This window comes from Thermomyces dupontii, assembly GCF_041956625.1.
Source record: "Thermomyces dupontii strain NRRL 2155 unplaced genomic scaffold VTN31scaffold_5, whole genome shotgun sequence".
Taxonomy (NCBI): Eukaryota; Fungi; Ascomycota; class Eurotiomycetes; order Eurotiales; family Trichocomaceae; genus Thermomyces; species Thermomyces dupontii.
In genome coordinates, this window is record NW_027192311.1 from 420,069 (window position 1) to 436,617 (window position 16,549).

The following is a 16,549-nucleotide window of genomic DNA, read 5'->3' on the forward strand; positions in this document are numbered from 1 at the left end:
ATTTGTACCTACAAATCAGTCACAAAGCTTACTTCCAGCTACAGCACATAAATCCAACCAGATGCGATATGATCTTGGGTACCGAACTCGGTGGTCATCATCTTGATGAATGGTTGCCACAGTCCTTAGACGGTGATCTTGCTTTCAGATCAAATAACTATACCGTTTGTAGAGCTCTGCTCAGTTCAATTCTTTGTCTAGTGGTGATATTTGTATGTCTCTATGTATGTATGTAGTACTTACGGTATTGTGAAGTCGAATGAATGTACCTCATTGTTCCTGAACTTGGCCATGCCCGCGGAGAGCTCCGAAGGAACGAATTGGATCATGGCGTGGCCCACTCTCAGGGAACCGTGGAGTTGCGCCAGTCCGGAAAAGGAAAGCCGGGCTCGGCCCCAAACAGCAAAAGTGGCCAATGAAGAAGGAGAATCATCCTAATCAGCTTAAGGCTGGAAGAGAGGCAGAGCATCCGGAGTACATGCAAAAGCCATTGTCAACTCCATTTTCATTCATCGAGCTTCGTACCTGACTATGCGATCACTATGTGTCCTACGATGCCTTTAGAGGGACTGGACGATGATCTGATCTCAACGATGGCTCGCGTATCCAGGCGTACCACTGGACACCAACCTCGTCCGAGTGGGGGAACCCGCTTGTCCCGAAAGCCCTATCAAGCCCGCCTAGACTACAATCTTAAGCGCAGCCCCTGAATTTGGCGGCTCGGCCATGCGCATTGGGACTTTGGAGCAGGTCATTGCTCATTTGCCCTGCAGAAAAACCCGAGAGTGGGCAATGAAACCGAGAAATGCCAATCTGGGTTGTTTATCTGGGTAATTTTCTCAGAGTCGAGACTCAGGAGTGGTCGGCGGGTATCCTAATGTGCATTCAACCTGCCCGGGTTCTGTAACTTGACGGACTTGGGACTTGGGCTCATTCCCCCCGTAAGCGGTTCGAGACCATAGCGCGGGACAAAATAATTTGTGCGCGCAGCATTCAATCTGCTCGCTTTAATTGACGTCCTTCCTTTCGTCTCTCGCGGTACTGGCAGCATCCTGGTGCCTGTACTCCGCAGAGCAGGATCATTTTGTCTCTCGTTTTGTTTCTTTCTTTCTTTCTTCCATACCCCCCCGCAGTGCGACGTAACCCCCTGGACCCTGGCATCGAGTCAGGACTCAGGACAGGACCAGCTGCGCTCGCCAGGCGTCAGCCAATTTGACAATCACCTGCTGGACTCGTGAATGTCATCCTGCTGAGCTGGCGCCAGTCTTGACCATATCTTTCGCTCCTTTGACTCCTTCATATCATTTCCAGACCTTGCTCTGAGAAATCGTCAGCCCGACGTCCACACCGACGCAACCAGGATTACATTACCAGGCATCGCATGAATCGCCCACCTGCGGACAACTTCTGCTGCCTTGATTTTCGCCACCAGAGCGCTGACGGAGAGTTGTGAATCGCCGCACCGTCCTCGCTGTGACTGAACCCCCTGAATCAACGTTTCCCCGGCGTCCCCTCCAGACTTTTTACAAGGCAATCAATTCTGCACTCTGTAAGTGCGCAAGTCTATCTCCGATCTCGTCGCCCAACCGAAGAGAACCAGAAATCGACTCCAGAGTCCATTCAACTTTCAACTGACCGGCGCGAAGTGTCTGAACTCGACACTCCCTGCTAGGAAGGAGCCACCATGGCCGCCGCGACTTCCCGACCGCGCACTCCGGGCGGCCGGTCGCCCTCGCAGCCCTCTCAGCCAGAGCCGCTGCCCTCTGCTACCGAAAATGGCAAGAACAACCTCTCCGCCGACACCGCTCCGCGCAGGTCATCGCTGGGTTTTCTACGTCGCTCCAAATCGACTGAGCCCGTCGGGGAGCGCAAGTTGTCTTCGAAGCTCAGTAAGAAAATGAAGGAGCAGCTCCGGGAGGAAGAACGTAGGCTGCGCGAATCCATTCCCCAGCACGCTCCCCGTCTCCCGGATCTCGCCCCGACACCAAAGCTCAAGACTTTTGGAGGCGATGACACGATTGACGTGACAAGTTCGGAAAACCACCTTGATGGGAGGGCCAAGTCATTGCAGCACCACGTTCCGCCGCCTCCAATCCCTATCGATCCATATGCGCGGACGGAAAGCATGACTCATCGTGGCCGCTACAGCTATGCTAGCAGCGCGGTGAGTACCATCAATAGCCCGCGGAGGCTGCGCAGACGCAAGGACCCGACCCCCTACAAGTGAGTACTCTCAATTATGGAGATCACCTCGTTCGCCGTCTTCTGACAATGGCGCAGCCTCTTGGTAGTCGGCGCGCGCAACAGCGGCAAGACATCTTTCCTGAACTTTCTGCGCAAGTCGCTCGCGCTTCCTCCTAATAAACTCCCAATGCGGTCACCAGACGAAGTAGCGGAGGAGAACGTGTCCCCTGCGAATTCCAATTTCACCTCCCACTACGTCGAGACAGAAATCGATGGCGAGCGGGTCGGCCTGACGCTCTGGGATTCGGAGGGCTTGGAAAGAAACGTGGTCGACCTCCAGCTGCCGGACATCACTGCGTTTGTGGAAAGCAAGTTCGAGGAGACATTTGCCGAGGAAATGAAGGTGGTGCGCTCTCCAGGAGTTCGAGACACGCACATTCATTGCGTATTTCTGATCCTGGATCCTGCCCGCCTGGACATCAACCTTGCGGCTGCCAAAAAAGCTGAGGAGAACAGTCTGAGCAACTTTCACGGCTCGCAGTCGAAAGTTGTTGGTATTCTGGACAATGACCTCGACCTGCAGGTGTTGCGCGTGCTGCAAGGCAAAACGACTGTGGTTCCTGTGATCAGCAAGGCTGATACGGTTACCACGGCCCACATGGCGTTCCTGAAGAAGGCAGTGTGGGAGAGCCTCAAGCTGGCCAAGATTGATCCCTTGGAGGCTCTGACTTTGGAGGAGCAAGAGGACGACGATTCCAGTGGCATTACTGATGATCGATTGGATGAGGCGGATGAGGAGGAAGAGGAGGAAGGTCTTTCCCAACAAGAGGCAACTGATGCCGATTCCGGCCCTAATGAAGACGGAGACTCGAATCAAGAAGTTGAGCCGGTCGTGGAGCAATCAGCTCCATCGTCTCCCCCAAGCAAGCGACAGTCCACCAACGCTACGACGAATTCGACCTCGGATCATCCATTCATTCCGCTCTCAATCCTTTCCCCCGATCCTCATACTCTGGAGTCGGAGGATGGACCTGTGGGCCGGCAATTTCCTTGGGGCTTCGCTGATCCATACAATCCCGAACATTGTGACTTCGTGAAGCTGAAGGACTGCGTATTCAAGGAATGGCGATCAGAACTGCGCGAGGCCAGTCGCGAGATCTGCTATGAGCGCTGGAGAACTAACAGGCTCAACAATAAAAACAAACTCAAGAACAGCCAGAAGCCACCAACCTCGGCTCGGTATGGGCCAACTCCTCCGAGAAATGGTCGTGCTACCCGATGATTAGCAGCAACGCCGATCTTCGAACGTAGCCCGACCTGGAGCAGCAATGTGGTGGCCTGATAGTTGCGCACTCTGCCAACTCAGGATTCAGATGTTTAGCTTCTGAGTGTCACAAGTTGCGGCGGAGATATTGGGTTTTTCACTCTTCTTTTTCTTCCGTGTTGTTATTCTGTCAACCTCTTTCATGCTTCCCATTTCAAGATTTTGAAACCCGGATATCAACCTAGAGGGTCTCAGCGTCTACACCTACACTTGTTACATTCCCTTGTTCCTGTTTGATGAAAGAGCATCCGTTCTGTCATGGTCCAGCACGTTCACTCCTCAGGTTCGAAGGCCCATCGACTGCTCCTTGAGAGGTTGAGATAATGTGCAATGTTTCAAGGTGACGCTCTTGATGTGTCCTGAGAACCTAGGCTGCCTCTCTTGATACCCTTCCCTTCTATTGTTCCCCGATCCTCTTCTCACGCTGTCTTGTGATATTGTATTCTTAGTGTCTATAAATACTGAAAAACAATAGTAACAGTTTTCGTACATGCCAGATGATTCAGATTGCGAACGTACTGTGTTTATCACCGATAGCTGAAAGCTTGACAGTTAGTGCATACTGATCGGTAGTAGATTTTGTACCATCATTTTCAGGTGCAAGTATGATCCGAACGAGTTACGAACAAAGAACTCTCGGGTAGACGCACAGCATGCGCCTAGTTGCATACAGCCCTTGGCCGGCGGACATCATCGAAACCTAGCCATTTTTTCGTTTGCCAATATGACTCGGCTGCTCTTTGCCCTATCACACGGACCAGATTCATTCTTCCCACATTGGCGATACACTACGGTGTGATGATCCCATGCAACCTTTTCTCCGTCAGGTCTGGACTTCATGAGCTGGCCCGATTATTGGCACTTCATAAATGGCTGACTTTTTTTGAGGACAATTAGTTAAGTTACCGACGCAAATGACGGAGTGGAGAGGAGAAGCAATGCCGGAAGACAAGAGAAGATCGAGACTGCAGGATGATCCTAATATGGGGTGCCACGGAGCACGTCCATAGAACTGTGAAATATAAGGAAGCTGTTGGCCTACATGCCGAGTCTGTGAGCTCCAGAAAACACTGCAGTCATTTATTCTTGCAATGATGTTCCTTCTCTCTCTACCTGCTTCCCTTCTGCTCGCTCAAGTCGCCGTAGCTTCTTTACGTCCCATCCCAGTAGCTCCTCCAATTAAGGATGTGGCAAGTCTGCCTATCAATGAAAGTGCCTTCTTTGATCAGTTGTTGGATCACAAAAATCCGGAGCTGGGGACATTTCCCCAGCGCTACTGGTGGAATTCCCAGTGGTGGAAGGGTCCAGGATCGCCAGTAAGTATCTGACGATGAAATCGCCGCATATGCTCTGGATTACTGCCAACTGATGCCTCTGTAGATCATTGTGTTTCAACCCGGAGAGTTCCATGCTGAGTTCTACCTAGGATATCTGACCAATCAAACAGTTTCTGGTCTTTATGCGCAGGAGTTTGGGGGCGCCGTCATCGTCCTCGAGCGTGAGTATGAACTTTCTGAACCAAGAAAAAAAGAAAGAGTTACCTGGCTGAAGTTTTGTTTACAGACCGCTATTACGGCGAATCGTCGCCTTTCAAGAACCTAACGACCAAAACCCTGCAGCATTTGACGATAGAGAATGCAATTCAGGATGCAATCTACTTTGCAAAGAATGTGAAGCTACCGTTTGACCCAACGGGCGGTAGCAACGCTGACGCATCGGTGAGACTAACATTGCGAGAGTGAGAGAAAGAGAAAGATGTTGATGGATAACAACTCAGCCATGGATCATGGTCGGTGGATCGTACGGCGGCGCCTTGGCTGGGTGGACAGCGGCGACCTCCCCAGGCACATACTGGGCATATCATGCATCCAGTGCGCCCGTGGAGGCGATTTGGGACTATGTGTGTATCTTCACTCGGCCTCGATGCGTGCAGAGATTGTGAGTTGACACGTACGCGGTCTTTTCAGTGGCAGTACTTTGTCCCAATCCAAGAGGGTATGCCGAAGAACTGCAGCAAGGATCTCGCACGTCTCGTTGAACACGTCGACCGAATTCTGGCATCTGGTGATGAGAAAACAAAGCAACAGTTGAAGGATAAATTCCAAGTGGGTTCATTGCAAGACGATGATTTCGCAGAGTACGTTTTGCCTTGTTCTGAGGGTCTGGAAAGGATTTAACACAAGTGTAGGGTTCTCGCGGCTGGTCAATATCTATGGCAAGCCTCGAATTGGACCCATTTTGACGAATTTTACACGTTCTGCGACTATATCGAAGTAAGCAGAGCTCAGATGAGATCTTCCTGATTTGTACTCTCATCAAAACTTCAGAATGTTCAAGGAAATCCGCCAAGCTACCCCGAACCGGATGGTGTCGGTGCAGAGAGGGCATTGGAGGGGTATGCGGCCTGGTGGAACGAGATCTTCTTTCCCGGGTGTGAGTCTATCCTACAAACTATCGTGCCGAAGACGGATAAATTCATTGCTGACGTCCAGTTTGTCGGCTATGATGACACGGATCCGTTGAGCACCCGCTGTCTGGAGTCCTACGACCCGAATAACCCTAAGTTTGCGGACACCTCGGTGAGGAATGTCGCAAATCGACAATGGAACTGGATCCTATGTAACGAGCCTTTCGCTTCATGGCAAGAGTACTTACTTCCTCTCTCTATTATCCTGCTGTATATGGCTGGGCGTCTGACTGAGGGTATCATAGTGGAGCACCAAAAGGAACACCCAGCATCGTGTCACGATTAGTGACAGCTGATTACTGGCACCGCCAGTGTGCGCTATACTTCCCGGAAGAAGAGGGATATACCTACGGCAGCGCTCCCCCCGACGGGAAACGCACAGATGCGCTCAATGAATGGACTCATGGCTGGTTTGGCGAGACGAAGAGGCTATTATGGGTTCAAGGGTCGGCTTCTTATTTTACCCCCCCCCCCCCCCTATGTTGGACACATTGAAAAATTGGGTTCTAATAATGGATTCGAGCAGGCAGTATGATCCATGGATCACGGAGTCGGTCTCCTCTCCCTTTCGGCCCTGCGGGCCAAAGCAGTCAACGCCAGAAGCACCCGTGTACATTCTGCCGAACGCTAGTCACTGCTTTGACTTGAACTTGAGGAATGCACGACTCGATGAAGGCGTGCAGGATGCTATTGACAAGGCTCTTGCTCAAATGAAGGTTTGGCTGGATGAGTGGTATGCACAGGTGGATAGAGAATAGATCCAGGTGTTCCATTCCCTAACTAGGTAGAGAGCACGATGGAAGGCCGGAAATGAAAACCACTGGTCAAACCTTTGATCACCAACCCGTCCGAAAAAAAAAAACGCTATCAGCTGATGAAGATGTGAACCTAGTACCTAACGCCCCAGACAATGCACTACCTATCACGACAATCAATCACTCCAAGTTCTTAAACACCGAGTAATCAAGCGGGATTCTCTCCCCCATCCAAATCGCCCTTTGAGAGTGGTTCTTTACCTCCTCCCCGGGAACTGTTGTATTCGGATGGATCAAGACACTCAGCGGCCCCCGATGGATCGCCAGCCACGGGATAAATGCGCCAAACTGTGCGGGAGTGAAGAGATTCACCTCGAACATGGCCACAGGATGTGGGCCAACGGGTCTATCAAAGAAGCGGTAAATGCGCAATTCGGGAACTACTCCATCATCGTACCTACCAGGTTAGCAACCGAGGGGTGCTTCTGGAGAGAGATAAATAAATAGTAGCCTACATTCTCTCCGGATCCGTTCATGAAGTTCCCGTGCATATCGTTGCTGGAACTGATTGTTCTGGAAATGATAGACGTGGATGTCGAAGCCTCCGCGGCGTCCCTTGTCGATTGGATCGGGGAACTCGGTGTAGGCTTTGCTGAGGATGCCGTGCTGGGGATTTTCGAGCGATGCCCCATCTGCTGTTCGCTCTCTGCATTCTCTGCTTAATCCCAAGCTCTCTGTGCAAACAAAGATGGTTCCACGTACTCGCCGAGGGGCTCGAGGTTCTCGTAGCCTTGTAGTGGGGTGTGGTAGTCGTGAGCAACTTGTTGATCCGTCATGTTGTAGGTTCACCCCGCTGTTTGGATACAGTACTGCAGCGCGGGGAACTGCGTCTGAGATCGTAGAATAATACTATTTGGATACTCCGTGCGCAGCTACATTCGTTTGCTGATAGCTGCGATGGAGGGCAGAGAGGACAAGGCACCTGATTAGAGATTACAAATCGCTGACAAATATTGCCAGTCATCATGAGAAGACAGAGGCGCAGAAAAAAAAAAAAAAAAAGAAAACGGTTCGACCACTGGAGTGGTTGGACTGCTCCGATTTTCCGAATGGACGGGGTCAAATCGCGGCATTAGAGGCTACGATGGTGCCATCATGTGGACGACGCCGAATCTCTCTAGAGCTCGGACAGACCAAAGTCACTCTGCGACCGAGTAACAGTTGGCTACGTTGACTTGTGGGTCAGATGAGAATAACGGATTTCCTTCAACCAAAGTTGAGATTAATGCAGCTCATGATCCGCGAAGAACCCGCCTGTCTAGCATACTCCTGGAACGCCTACTACTATTTATTATACAGCAGGAATGCACCCTCAGCAAGGTGCAACCACTCCATCCGTTATGTATATGCAACTGCATGCTCAATCCAAACAAACTATGGATGGGTAAACTTAGTCGAGAATGAGCAACCAGGGACGGACCTCGACCCATCTATCGTACAAGCTCTGACCCGGTGGTCTATGAAGTGGTTCCCAAGAGGCGCAGGATTGCCTCATACCTGGAGATCTGTGAGAAAGTGCTGAAAATCGGAACGTCCAAAGGAAGACTCACATTCCAAACATGATGGCCGCAGAGGGAACAACCCGCAACAAATGCGGCGTCAGGCCACCGTACAACCCAACCAAACCCTCCTCTTTCCAAACGGTCTTGAAACATTGCACGAGTCCAGTGTACTTCAGTTCAACCTTCCCACCCCCAACAGGAACCGTAGGGGCCTGTCGTAATCTCGTTCGGACGACCTCGTGAGGATATGTCGCGATGGCCGCAATCAGCTTGGCCATTCCGGCAGAAGCGATGCGTCCACCCCAGAGCTCGAGCTGATCCCAAAGGGTGGGAACGTGATTCGGATCGGCACTGCGTGCTGCCTCGCGGCGAGCGAGAAACTTCTTCATCTGCTCGTACATGACCCATTGCAAGCTGGATTCCGTCACACCGAGATATGATGCAGAAAGTCCCCTGTAGAGGCCGCGGATGCCCTCGTGTCGAACGGTTTGCTTAATACAATCCCAGCTGTTCTTATATCGCCGACCCTTCCCACTCTCCGCGTTTGACTTGTCTAATTGCAGTCGCGTCTTGACAAGCCAGATTGGGTTCGTCGCAGTGCCAGTAGCAATACCGGCAATGGCGGCAGCGCTGAGATGAATGTTCCACGGAGTCGTTGTCGTATCTTGATAACCAAAGTAATCCGCAAGGATACGCTTGCCGTTCCCGTAGACGTAGAAGTTGATGGACCGGGCCGGCACGACTCCGATCAGATTCGGGCCCAACCCCTTGAACAACGCACGCCAACCTTCATGAACGTAGATTGACTTGAGAATTTGAAAGGTTTCGGTCAGATGTAGGAAAGCAGAACGAGGAAGCCGGACGAATGGCGAGACGTTCGGAGGGATGGCATGCTGCGCTCGCAGCGCTCGGAGTTGCGACTGATAGAAATCGGACTGGAGACGCGTCTTCAGAACATCGAGGGGCGAAGTCAGGGTCGCTGCTGTCATGCCACCAATCCTATCGGACAACTGTCAGCTGGCTAACCCTTGAAAGCGAAACAAGAACTGATCCATACCCTCCGGCAATCAAATGAGCCAGCGGTTTGGCCTTCGGCTTCTCGCCGGCCTGAGGCAGTCTGTTTGCCTCTGGAACAACATCGCCGGTTTCTCGTGATTGAACAGCGGCCGGGTCGACTGGATCCTTGCTCGATAATTGCTTTTGCGTAGAGCTCTGATGCGAGATTGAGAGTGCCATGCTCGAGGTGTAATAGTACTAGCCGGCTGGTAAAGGCTGGATCAGAAAATCTTGGAGCAAAGGCTATCAAGACGCGCGTCCTTTGCTCCCAACAGCTTCGCCGCTACCGCATCTGCGATCAAGATGGACTTGCAGATTTGAAAACACGATATTTGGTCGCTGCAGTTCACTGTAGATTCTCCGATCTCTGAAGTAGTGATTGATCGCCGATTGATAGGAGAAACTTTTTTGCTTGAGAAATCGCAGCCAATCAGATGCCGCGAATTAGGCGGCCGGCAATCTATGCGTATGTTAAGGCTCATGGGCATCCAGAACGCGCAGCAGAGAGCAAAGAAACAGGAATGGGTATCCGTATGAGGAGAATAAACGTCAAGCGAGGCTAGAGTATGCGAAACGGATGTCGCGGTGCATAGTTCTTGCTGTATATGTCAAGGATAATAGGACAACAGTATCAAATGTGGCTGTATGCTAGCATTGAAAACATCAATACTACGAGTAAATGTTGTATGTACGGTATTTTGAGGCGCTTCAGAGACAAGCCGAACACTGCAGTCTCAAGGAACATATCACGAGTTGCGAATTGTCGTTTCTTAACGCCAAAATGTCCGGCAAAGTCAACAGTGACTATTGTACTTAGACATGAAACTTCGAAAACCGTCCTTTTTGAACTTTTTTATTGGAAGAGGTCATCTAACTGTAAGGACCACCATGTGAGGATATTTCCGCAAAGACATTGCTTCATGCAACCCGTGACCAGCGGCCGACCAGTACAACCGACAAATACCGAATACCCGCATCGTCCGAATTCATCCCTCAGAGGTGATCTTCGTAAGGGACAGGAGTGATGGTCTGCGGGGGGTTCTCCGCTGGCGAGATGACATGGGCCTCACGGGGCTGAGCCGGTTGCCGCTTCAGGTGGACATGGACGCCCTGCTCCTTCGCTTCACGTCGCTTGATGGCGTTCTCCTTGACACGGCGAAGGAAATCCTCGCGCGATCGGGAGTGACGAACGTGCTCAATACGGACGTTGATGCGCTTCTCGATGTAGCGGTAGCGGACACGCTTGTAGACGATGACACCGACGGCGGATTTGGTCACGTTGTAGACGACACCGGTCCGGCCATGGTAGACCTTGTGAGGCATACTGTGAGGGTTCTCAGCCACGGTTCTTTTCTCGGATATTCGATTTCCAGGGCATGCAGGTTCTCAGGTCCTGCAAAGCCCGTGAAAACCATGTTGGGCAGGACTAACCCCTTCTGCACGGCACCATTGACGACAATATCAACAATGTCCCCGACTCTGTAGTACCATCAGATGCTGTACTTTAACGAGCAATCTCGCGGCGTAGGAATTTCTTACCGATATTGCTTCAAGTAGGTGGACATCGGAAGGGTGCCATGTCGACGGAAATCCCGGGCGAACGAGCTCTGAAAAACCTAGTCAGCACGGAAAGAGCGTTAAATTCCCTTCAACAGTAAAAGCATACCCGGGTGCCGGAGCGCAAACCACCAGAGTGACCCATGATGGCAGATTTGTCGGTGCGGTCCTGTTGTATGAAGGAAGTTGGCAATTCAAAGACCCTCCGGCGGCGGACTCAAGTTGTTACAGGGAGCTGTTCCGACGTTAGTGCGAAGGTTGGACAATGATTAGGGTTTGCCCTAACGCTAACCCTGATTCGGACCCACTAACTAACTCGCTTCGCTTACTCCACTTTTTGAACTTGGGAACTTCGCGTAGGATCATTCTGTTCTTCATCCTCGCGACAATCGGGAGAGCACCACCGCAACAATGGCTCCGGTCCCGTGAGTATACGCTGTCTGCGTTGCAGAATGACAGGCTCCTGACGATTACTTTTCTTTTTCCAGGCGCCCGTACTCGAAGACCTACAAAACCCCTCGCCGACGTGAGTATTCCGCCTGGGATATTTTTTACATGTTCGAAATGAAGGTAGTCATGCTAACATTGTGCCTTAGCCTTCGAGTCGGCTCGACTGTCAGTACTCCCCGGCCACTAAGTAGAAGCGTGCTTCTACTTATGTCGTGGTGATCATGTCCTAACATTCGTCTCTAGTGACTCGGAGCTTAAGCTCATCGGCGAGTACGGTCTGCGCAACAAGCGAGAGGTGTGGCGTGTCCAGCTCACCCTGTCGAAGATCCGCCGTGCGGCTCGGTATGCACTTTCGTGGAAGAGAATGGTGGTTTGAGTCTCGTTAGCTAATTGGGGATACATAGTGAGCTTCTTACTCTCGATGAGAAGGACCCGAAGCGACTCTTCGAAGGCAATGCCCTCATTCGCCGTCTGGTCCGCATCGGTGTGCTCGATGAGTCCCGCATGAGACTGGATTACGTCCTGGCCCTGAAGATTGAGGACTTTTTGGAGCGCCGTCTCCAGACGCAGGTCTACAAGCTGGGTCTGGCCAAGTCCATCCACCATGCCCGTGTTCTGATTCGCCAGCGCCATATCCGGTATGTCTCTGATGGATCTGCGATTAGTATAACACGAAACTAACAACTTGTAGTGTCGGCAAGCAAATTGTGAACGTTCCTTCCTACATGGTGCGCTTGGACTCCCAGAAGCACATCGACTTCGCCCTCACCTCTCCGTTCGGTGGTGGCCGTCCTGGCCGTGTCCGCCGCAAGAAGGCTCGTGCCGCTGAGGGCGGTGGTGATGAGGGTGCCGAGGAGGACGAGGAGTAAATGAAAAGCAGATGACTAAAACGGTAGTCTGAATTAGACATCGGTTTTGTTTGAGGACATTGACGTTAAAGTAGTCTAGTACGACTTAGCATGTACAATGATGACGAATGGTGAACACCAGACTTGCAGTACGGGAAAGTCTTTGGCAACACTCTGTAGTCACTGAATATCTTGAAAACGTTGAATTTCGTCTCGGCTGCCTCTGATAGTTTAACCAGGGCTCTACGGCTGCCACTAGTGAAGAATATTGGACAATTTTGCTACGCATTGACCGAGCCTGTTCTGGCCAAATCAAGTCTCGACATTCACGAGCTGTTTCAAATTTGCTTCCGCGCTTCGATACCATCTGCCCATCTCTTCCAGACCATCGCTTTCTCCTTCACGCTTCCTACGTTTGGCTTCCTGGGCCTGTGCCACCGCTTCGTTCCTCCGTCGCTCCAAGACACTCAGCTCTCGCTCCATAGCTTCTGCCTCTCTTGTCTTCCGCGGAAGAGCGCTGTGTAGAGAGGTCAGCTGTCGTTCAATAGCTGCCAATTCCGCCTCGCGCTCAGCAAGAAGAGACAAGGTTGCCGGAAGAGACAAGTTCTGCGACGATGACGGATTACTTGGGTCCACGGCGCTGGCGTGGGCGGCTTGCTTAGCGCGTAACGATGCGATGGTACTGTCGAGATTCGCTATTGATTCCGGTAGTGTCGAAAGCTGTGTGGTCTGCAACTGGATGTTTTGATATCCTAGGGCAACCTCAGTCAACACGTCCCAACAAGCATCGAACACGATGGCGTTCGAAAACTTACGTCTCGCAAGATCCCGTCCCTTCTTCTCCAACTCTTCCACCATAACACGGACTTCTTCTTTCTTTCGGCGCAATTCTTCCTTGGTTTGGACTAATTGCGCCTCCAATTCGACATTCTCATTGTGTCCAACAACCAGCGGCGGATCGCCGACGATCGCGCGCAGGAACTTTTCTTTTGTCACTTGCTCTAGATACGAGAACCGAAGTTTCGAAAAGAGCTCCTGAACAGAATCAGCTGAGCTATTCATGCAACTCGGCACCCTGGATAGGCGCAGACTTTGTAGTGTGTAAGCTCCGCCTCTAGAGACGCTGGTGTTACGTCCTCCAGAGCATTTTCCGACGCATCTGACGTTCGTTTCGAAGGCGACCGGTTTATCCCAACGACCTTGTTGCTGGAAGCGAATGGTTCACTGATTCGAAGGATGGCAAGTTGTGAATCGGGACCCTCCTGTTTCTTTTGCAGCTGTCGAAGTTTGGAAAGCGTCTTGGACGGTGATGGAGGCGTCATAGTTACGGTCCGTATATGCGATTCAGCCGAGGGTATTAAACAAGATCATTGAGAGTTTTATGGACTACAAAAATCGTTTTGTAGAACCCAGGCTCGAGTGCTCAACCGCGCGTCGCGATCGTCAGTGTTGCCTATCGCCGATCAAAACAATGCTTATCAGATCGCCATCCGGTTTCGGAAATGTTTGGTTTGTTTGGATCAACCTCGAAGGGTGAGACTCCAGAGACCATGACACATGGGTATTGGAGGACCGAACTTGGTCCACCACATGGCCATAATGGACAACTAGCTGGTCAAAGAGCTGGAATGATCAGAAGATCGACTGAGTATTGTGAGTATTGTGGAATGAATTCTTCCATACATCTTCAACGTCAATCTCGAATCAGACTATGAATTCTCGTGAAAGGATGCCGTCACAAAATGAAGCCTTGGACGATTCCAACGATGATTACATCGCACAGCTGGTGGCCTCGGAGGCACGAAACAGCTCCTTAAGATACTCTGCCTTGGGAATAGACGCATACCTTTCAAAAAGGTTTGCCGGATGGCCTATTTCCGATTCTGAGATCATGGGCCTAACAATCTAGACCGAGTGGTAAAGCCCCGAAACCAAACACGCGCTTCCTGCGAAACATCCTGCGAGACGCCGATAACCACAATGCGGCGCTCAAACGGAGGGAAGAGGAAGAAGCTCGAGAGCGAATGCGACGTCGCCTAGGCCGGCACGCTTCACCTTCGCATCGTTCACATCGGTCCGATACGAGAGAACGATCGTCACGCTCGAGGCGCGATCGGTCCCTTGAGAGTGACTATGATCGCTCGCCAAGGAGATCTCGGCGTCAGCATGAGAGAGACCATGGATCTGACGGTCGCGAATCTCCAAGGAGACACCGACATCGTCGACGACATGATGTTCGAGACAGTGATAGATCCCCGAGACGCGGAAGAAATGAGCGCGATGATTGCCACACAAGACACAGGCACGGCCGCCGGTCACGTTCTTCATCGCGGTCCAGGTCTCCTTACCGCTCAGCGTCGCCAAAACGGCGGAAACAAAGCAATGACGATGAACACAGATCAAATCACCGGCGCGATAGACTGCATGAGGATCATCGGGCGTCAGATGACGAATCCGATCCACTAGAAGACTTGATCGGGCCACTACCGCAATCCCAGGACGCTGGTCGCAACATGGACTCAGTTCCGTCTCGTGGCCGTGGTGCCTACCGATCTTCTAATATTGACGCACATTTCTCACAAGATTATGACCCTACTCTTGACGTCCATCTGGACGACGATGAGGATGGCCGCCCCAGCAGCGTCTCTACGCGGAGACCGGTAGCAGGTCTCATGACTGCAGAGGACGATTGGGACATGGCACTCGAAGCCCTCAGAGACCGTGCTCGATGGAGACAGAAAGGTGCCGAACGACTACGAGAGGCTGGATTCGGCGACCAAGTAATCGAGCAATGGAAGAAAAACCCTGCCTTTTCACGAAGCAATGAACAAAATAAAATGGAGGAGGTTCGATGGGCAAAGAAAGGGGAAGGCAGGGAGTGGGATCGTGGGAAAGTGTTGAACGAGGATGGGACATACGATGTCAAGGCACCGTGGTAGCCTCTTGAATGCATACAATTGCTCTCCAGCTCTGTGTGTTGCTGATAATGAGTAGGACAATCAATTACTAGTACAAAGTACAAATATGATAGTGATGCGCCGTCTGCCGGTTTCTAGAATATCCTTGATGCAGGGCGATTTGAAAAGAAGCGGTTTGGTCATCTGCGCTTAATCAGCACCCCCCCCGCATCCTGGCCCTAACAGTACAACTGGCTCAACGAAACGCGAAAGACCTACGAGTACTCACTTCCTTTCAATCCGTCTTACTTCTTGTCGAAAAGTCTGAGCACTTGCAGCTTTCGATTATCGCGACATCGTGTTTACTCTCTGAAAGCAACAGGGGAAAGTCCTCGGGACAAGTTTCGACTTTCAAAGAATTTCCAGATTAGAGAAGCTCAGCAATCGATCAACACTGCAAACTGCAACCTTCTCAAACACAACCTGTAATCAAGAACTCACAGAAAAAAAAAAAGCAAACGTCCCCGAACCAAGTTCCTCCCGTTTCACGCCCCTTCATGTTCGACTATCACTCGGAATGCGTCCAGGTTGCTTGAGCTTGGGAATGCAAGGAGGTTGCACCACATTCGGTAAGGCAGAGGATAAAACTCTAGATCATCGTCATTCACAGACAGGATTGAATACGTTGCGCGGGCGTGCATCCCCTCGTAAAAGAAATCACAGACAAAATCGTACAGCACCCCAGTGGGAGGGACACTGAAAGTCTGATCTTCGTCCTCGATGGACGCAGTGTAAACAAAGCGAGATGTTGGAGCATCGCCATATGGGTCGTAGCGAATCCCAATTGGAGGAAGATTGATTTCGAAAGACTTGCCCACTACGTCAATCGTTCCTCCAAAGATGTAATCGTAACCAGACTGGGCTTCCAGGACCGCAAAGTCAGAGATCAAAATGTACAGCGATGGCATATCGTTGAGAAAATCTTCAAGCGCCCAGTATATGGGCAGCTCTGATCCCCTTCGAAGACAGAAATCAGAATGGACCTTGGCATCAACGCCAGTGTCTGCCTCCAGCCATTCAAAGTCGGCCGATTCGGGGCCTTTGTGCATTAAGGGCTCCAAGATCACATTCACTCTGCTGCCCTCCAAGAAAGCCAGCTGTTGTTCGTCCTTCGGGATGACTTGTATGAGCAAACTCAACGCTCCGTCCTCAGAACGAAGTGACTTTGCTGGGATAGTGCCAAAATGCTGCCAGTAGATCATTGGCCGCCCAGGGGTTTCCTGTTCACTGGCATATTCAAGTACCTCTGGGGGTAACGGCTCCCCATGCGTCCATCTCACAATGCTCGCCTTCTCCATTGTCGATGTGATTGTGGATTATGAACTTCTTTTCGTGCTCAATCCTGCCAATATTGGGTCGAGGCTGGAATACCAGACGAGCTCTTCGACG

General features: G+C 51.4%; 9 protein-coding genes across 9 annotated transcripts; 4 read left to right on the top strand and 5 right to left on the bottom strand.

Moving 5' to 3' along the window:
- Positions 1-1,684: 1,684 nt before the first annotated feature.
- Positions 1,685-3,466, top strand: VTN31DRAFT_5413 (uncharacterized protein; the record flags this gene model as incomplete). The annotated part of the gene is made up of 2 exons (XM_069405910.1): positions 1,685-2,223; positions 2,281-3,466. 2 exons carry the CDS (start codon positions 1,685-1,687, stop codon positions 3,464-3,466), a joined length of 1,725 nt encoding a protein of 574 aa, XP_069259570.1.
- Positions 3,467-4,602: 1,136 nt separating this feature from the next.
- On the top strand, positions 4,603-6,733 carry VTN31DRAFT_5414 (uncharacterized protein; the record flags this gene model as incomplete). Its single annotated transcript, XM_069405911.1, has 9 exons — positions 4,603-4,824; positions 4,889-5,006; positions 5,072-5,226; positions 5,286-5,408; positions 5,476-5,645; positions 5,697-5,781; positions 5,836-6,155; positions 6,221-6,421; positions 6,502-6,733. 9 exons carry the CDS (start codon positions 4,603-4,605, stop codon positions 6,731-6,733), a joined length of 1,626 nt encoding a protein of 541 aa, XP_069259571.1.
- A 177-nt stretch (positions 6,734-6,910) lies between these two features.
- VTN31DRAFT_5415 (uncharacterized protein) lies at positions 6,911-7,566 on the bottom strand (the record flags this gene model as incomplete). Its single annotated transcript, XM_069405912.1, has 3 exons — positions 6,911-7,170; positions 7,246-7,436; positions 7,493-7,566. The coding sequence occupies 3 exons, from the start codon at positions 7,564-7,566 to the stop codon at positions 6,911-6,913; spliced, it is 525 nt and encodes a 174-aa protein (XP_069259572.1).
- A 681-nt stretch (positions 7,567-8,247) lies between these two features.
- On the bottom strand, positions 8,248-9,528 carry VTN31DRAFT_5416 (uncharacterized protein; the record flags this gene model as incomplete). The annotated part of the gene is made up of 3 exons (XM_069405913.1): positions 8,248-8,287; positions 8,341-9,291; positions 9,350-9,528. 3 exons carry the CDS (start codon positions 9,526-9,528, stop codon positions 8,248-8,250), a joined length of 1,170 nt encoding a protein of 389 aa, XP_069259573.1.
- Positions 9,529-10,341: 813 nt separating this feature from the next.
- Positions 10,342-11,050, bottom strand: VTN31DRAFT_5417 (60S ribosomal protein eL21; the record flags this gene model as incomplete). Its single annotated transcript, XM_069405914.1, has 4 exons — positions 10,342-10,672; positions 10,780-10,827; positions 10,888-10,955; positions 11,015-11,050. 4 exons carry the CDS (start codon positions 11,048-11,050, stop codon positions 10,342-10,344), a joined length of 483 nt encoding a protein of 160 aa, XP_069259574.1.
- Positions 11,051-11,316: 266 nt separating this feature from the next.
- On the top strand, positions 11,317-12,224 carry VTN31DRAFT_5418 (40S ribosomal protein uS4; the record flags this gene model as incomplete). Its single annotated transcript, XM_069405915.1, has 6 exons — positions 11,317-11,330; positions 11,394-11,431; positions 11,502-11,520; positions 11,599-11,697; positions 11,760-11,993; positions 12,047-12,224. The coding sequence occupies 6 exons, from the start codon at positions 11,317-11,319 to the stop codon at positions 12,222-12,224; spliced, it is 582 nt and encodes a 193-aa protein (XP_069259575.1).
- A 291-nt stretch (positions 12,225-12,515) lies between these two features.
- On the bottom strand, positions 12,516-13,525 carry VTN31DRAFT_5419 (uncharacterized protein; the record flags this gene model as incomplete). Its single annotated transcript, XM_069405916.1, has 3 exons — positions 12,516-12,955; positions 13,019-13,238; positions 13,295-13,525. 3 exons carry the CDS (start codon positions 13,523-13,525, stop codon positions 12,516-12,518), a joined length of 891 nt encoding a protein of 296 aa, XP_069259576.1.
- A 389-nt stretch (positions 13,526-13,914) lies between these two features.
- Positions 13,915-15,142, top strand: VTN31DRAFT_5420 (uncharacterized protein; the record flags this gene model as incomplete). Its single annotated transcript, XM_069405918.1, has 2 exons — positions 13,915-14,060; positions 14,113-15,142. The coding sequence occupies 2 exons, from the start codon at positions 13,915-13,917 to the stop codon at positions 15,140-15,142; spliced, it is 1,176 nt and encodes a 391-aa protein (XP_069259577.1).
- A 503-nt stretch (positions 15,143-15,645) lies between these two features.
- Positions 15,646-16,458, bottom strand: VTN31DRAFT_5421 (uncharacterized protein; the record flags this gene model as incomplete). Its single annotated transcript, XM_069405919.1, has 1 exon — positions 15,646-16,458. The coding sequence occupies one exon, from the start codon at positions 16,456-16,458 to the stop codon at positions 15,646-15,648; it is 813 nt and encodes a 270-aa protein (XP_069259578.1).
- Positions 16,459-16,549: the final 91 nt, after the last annotated feature.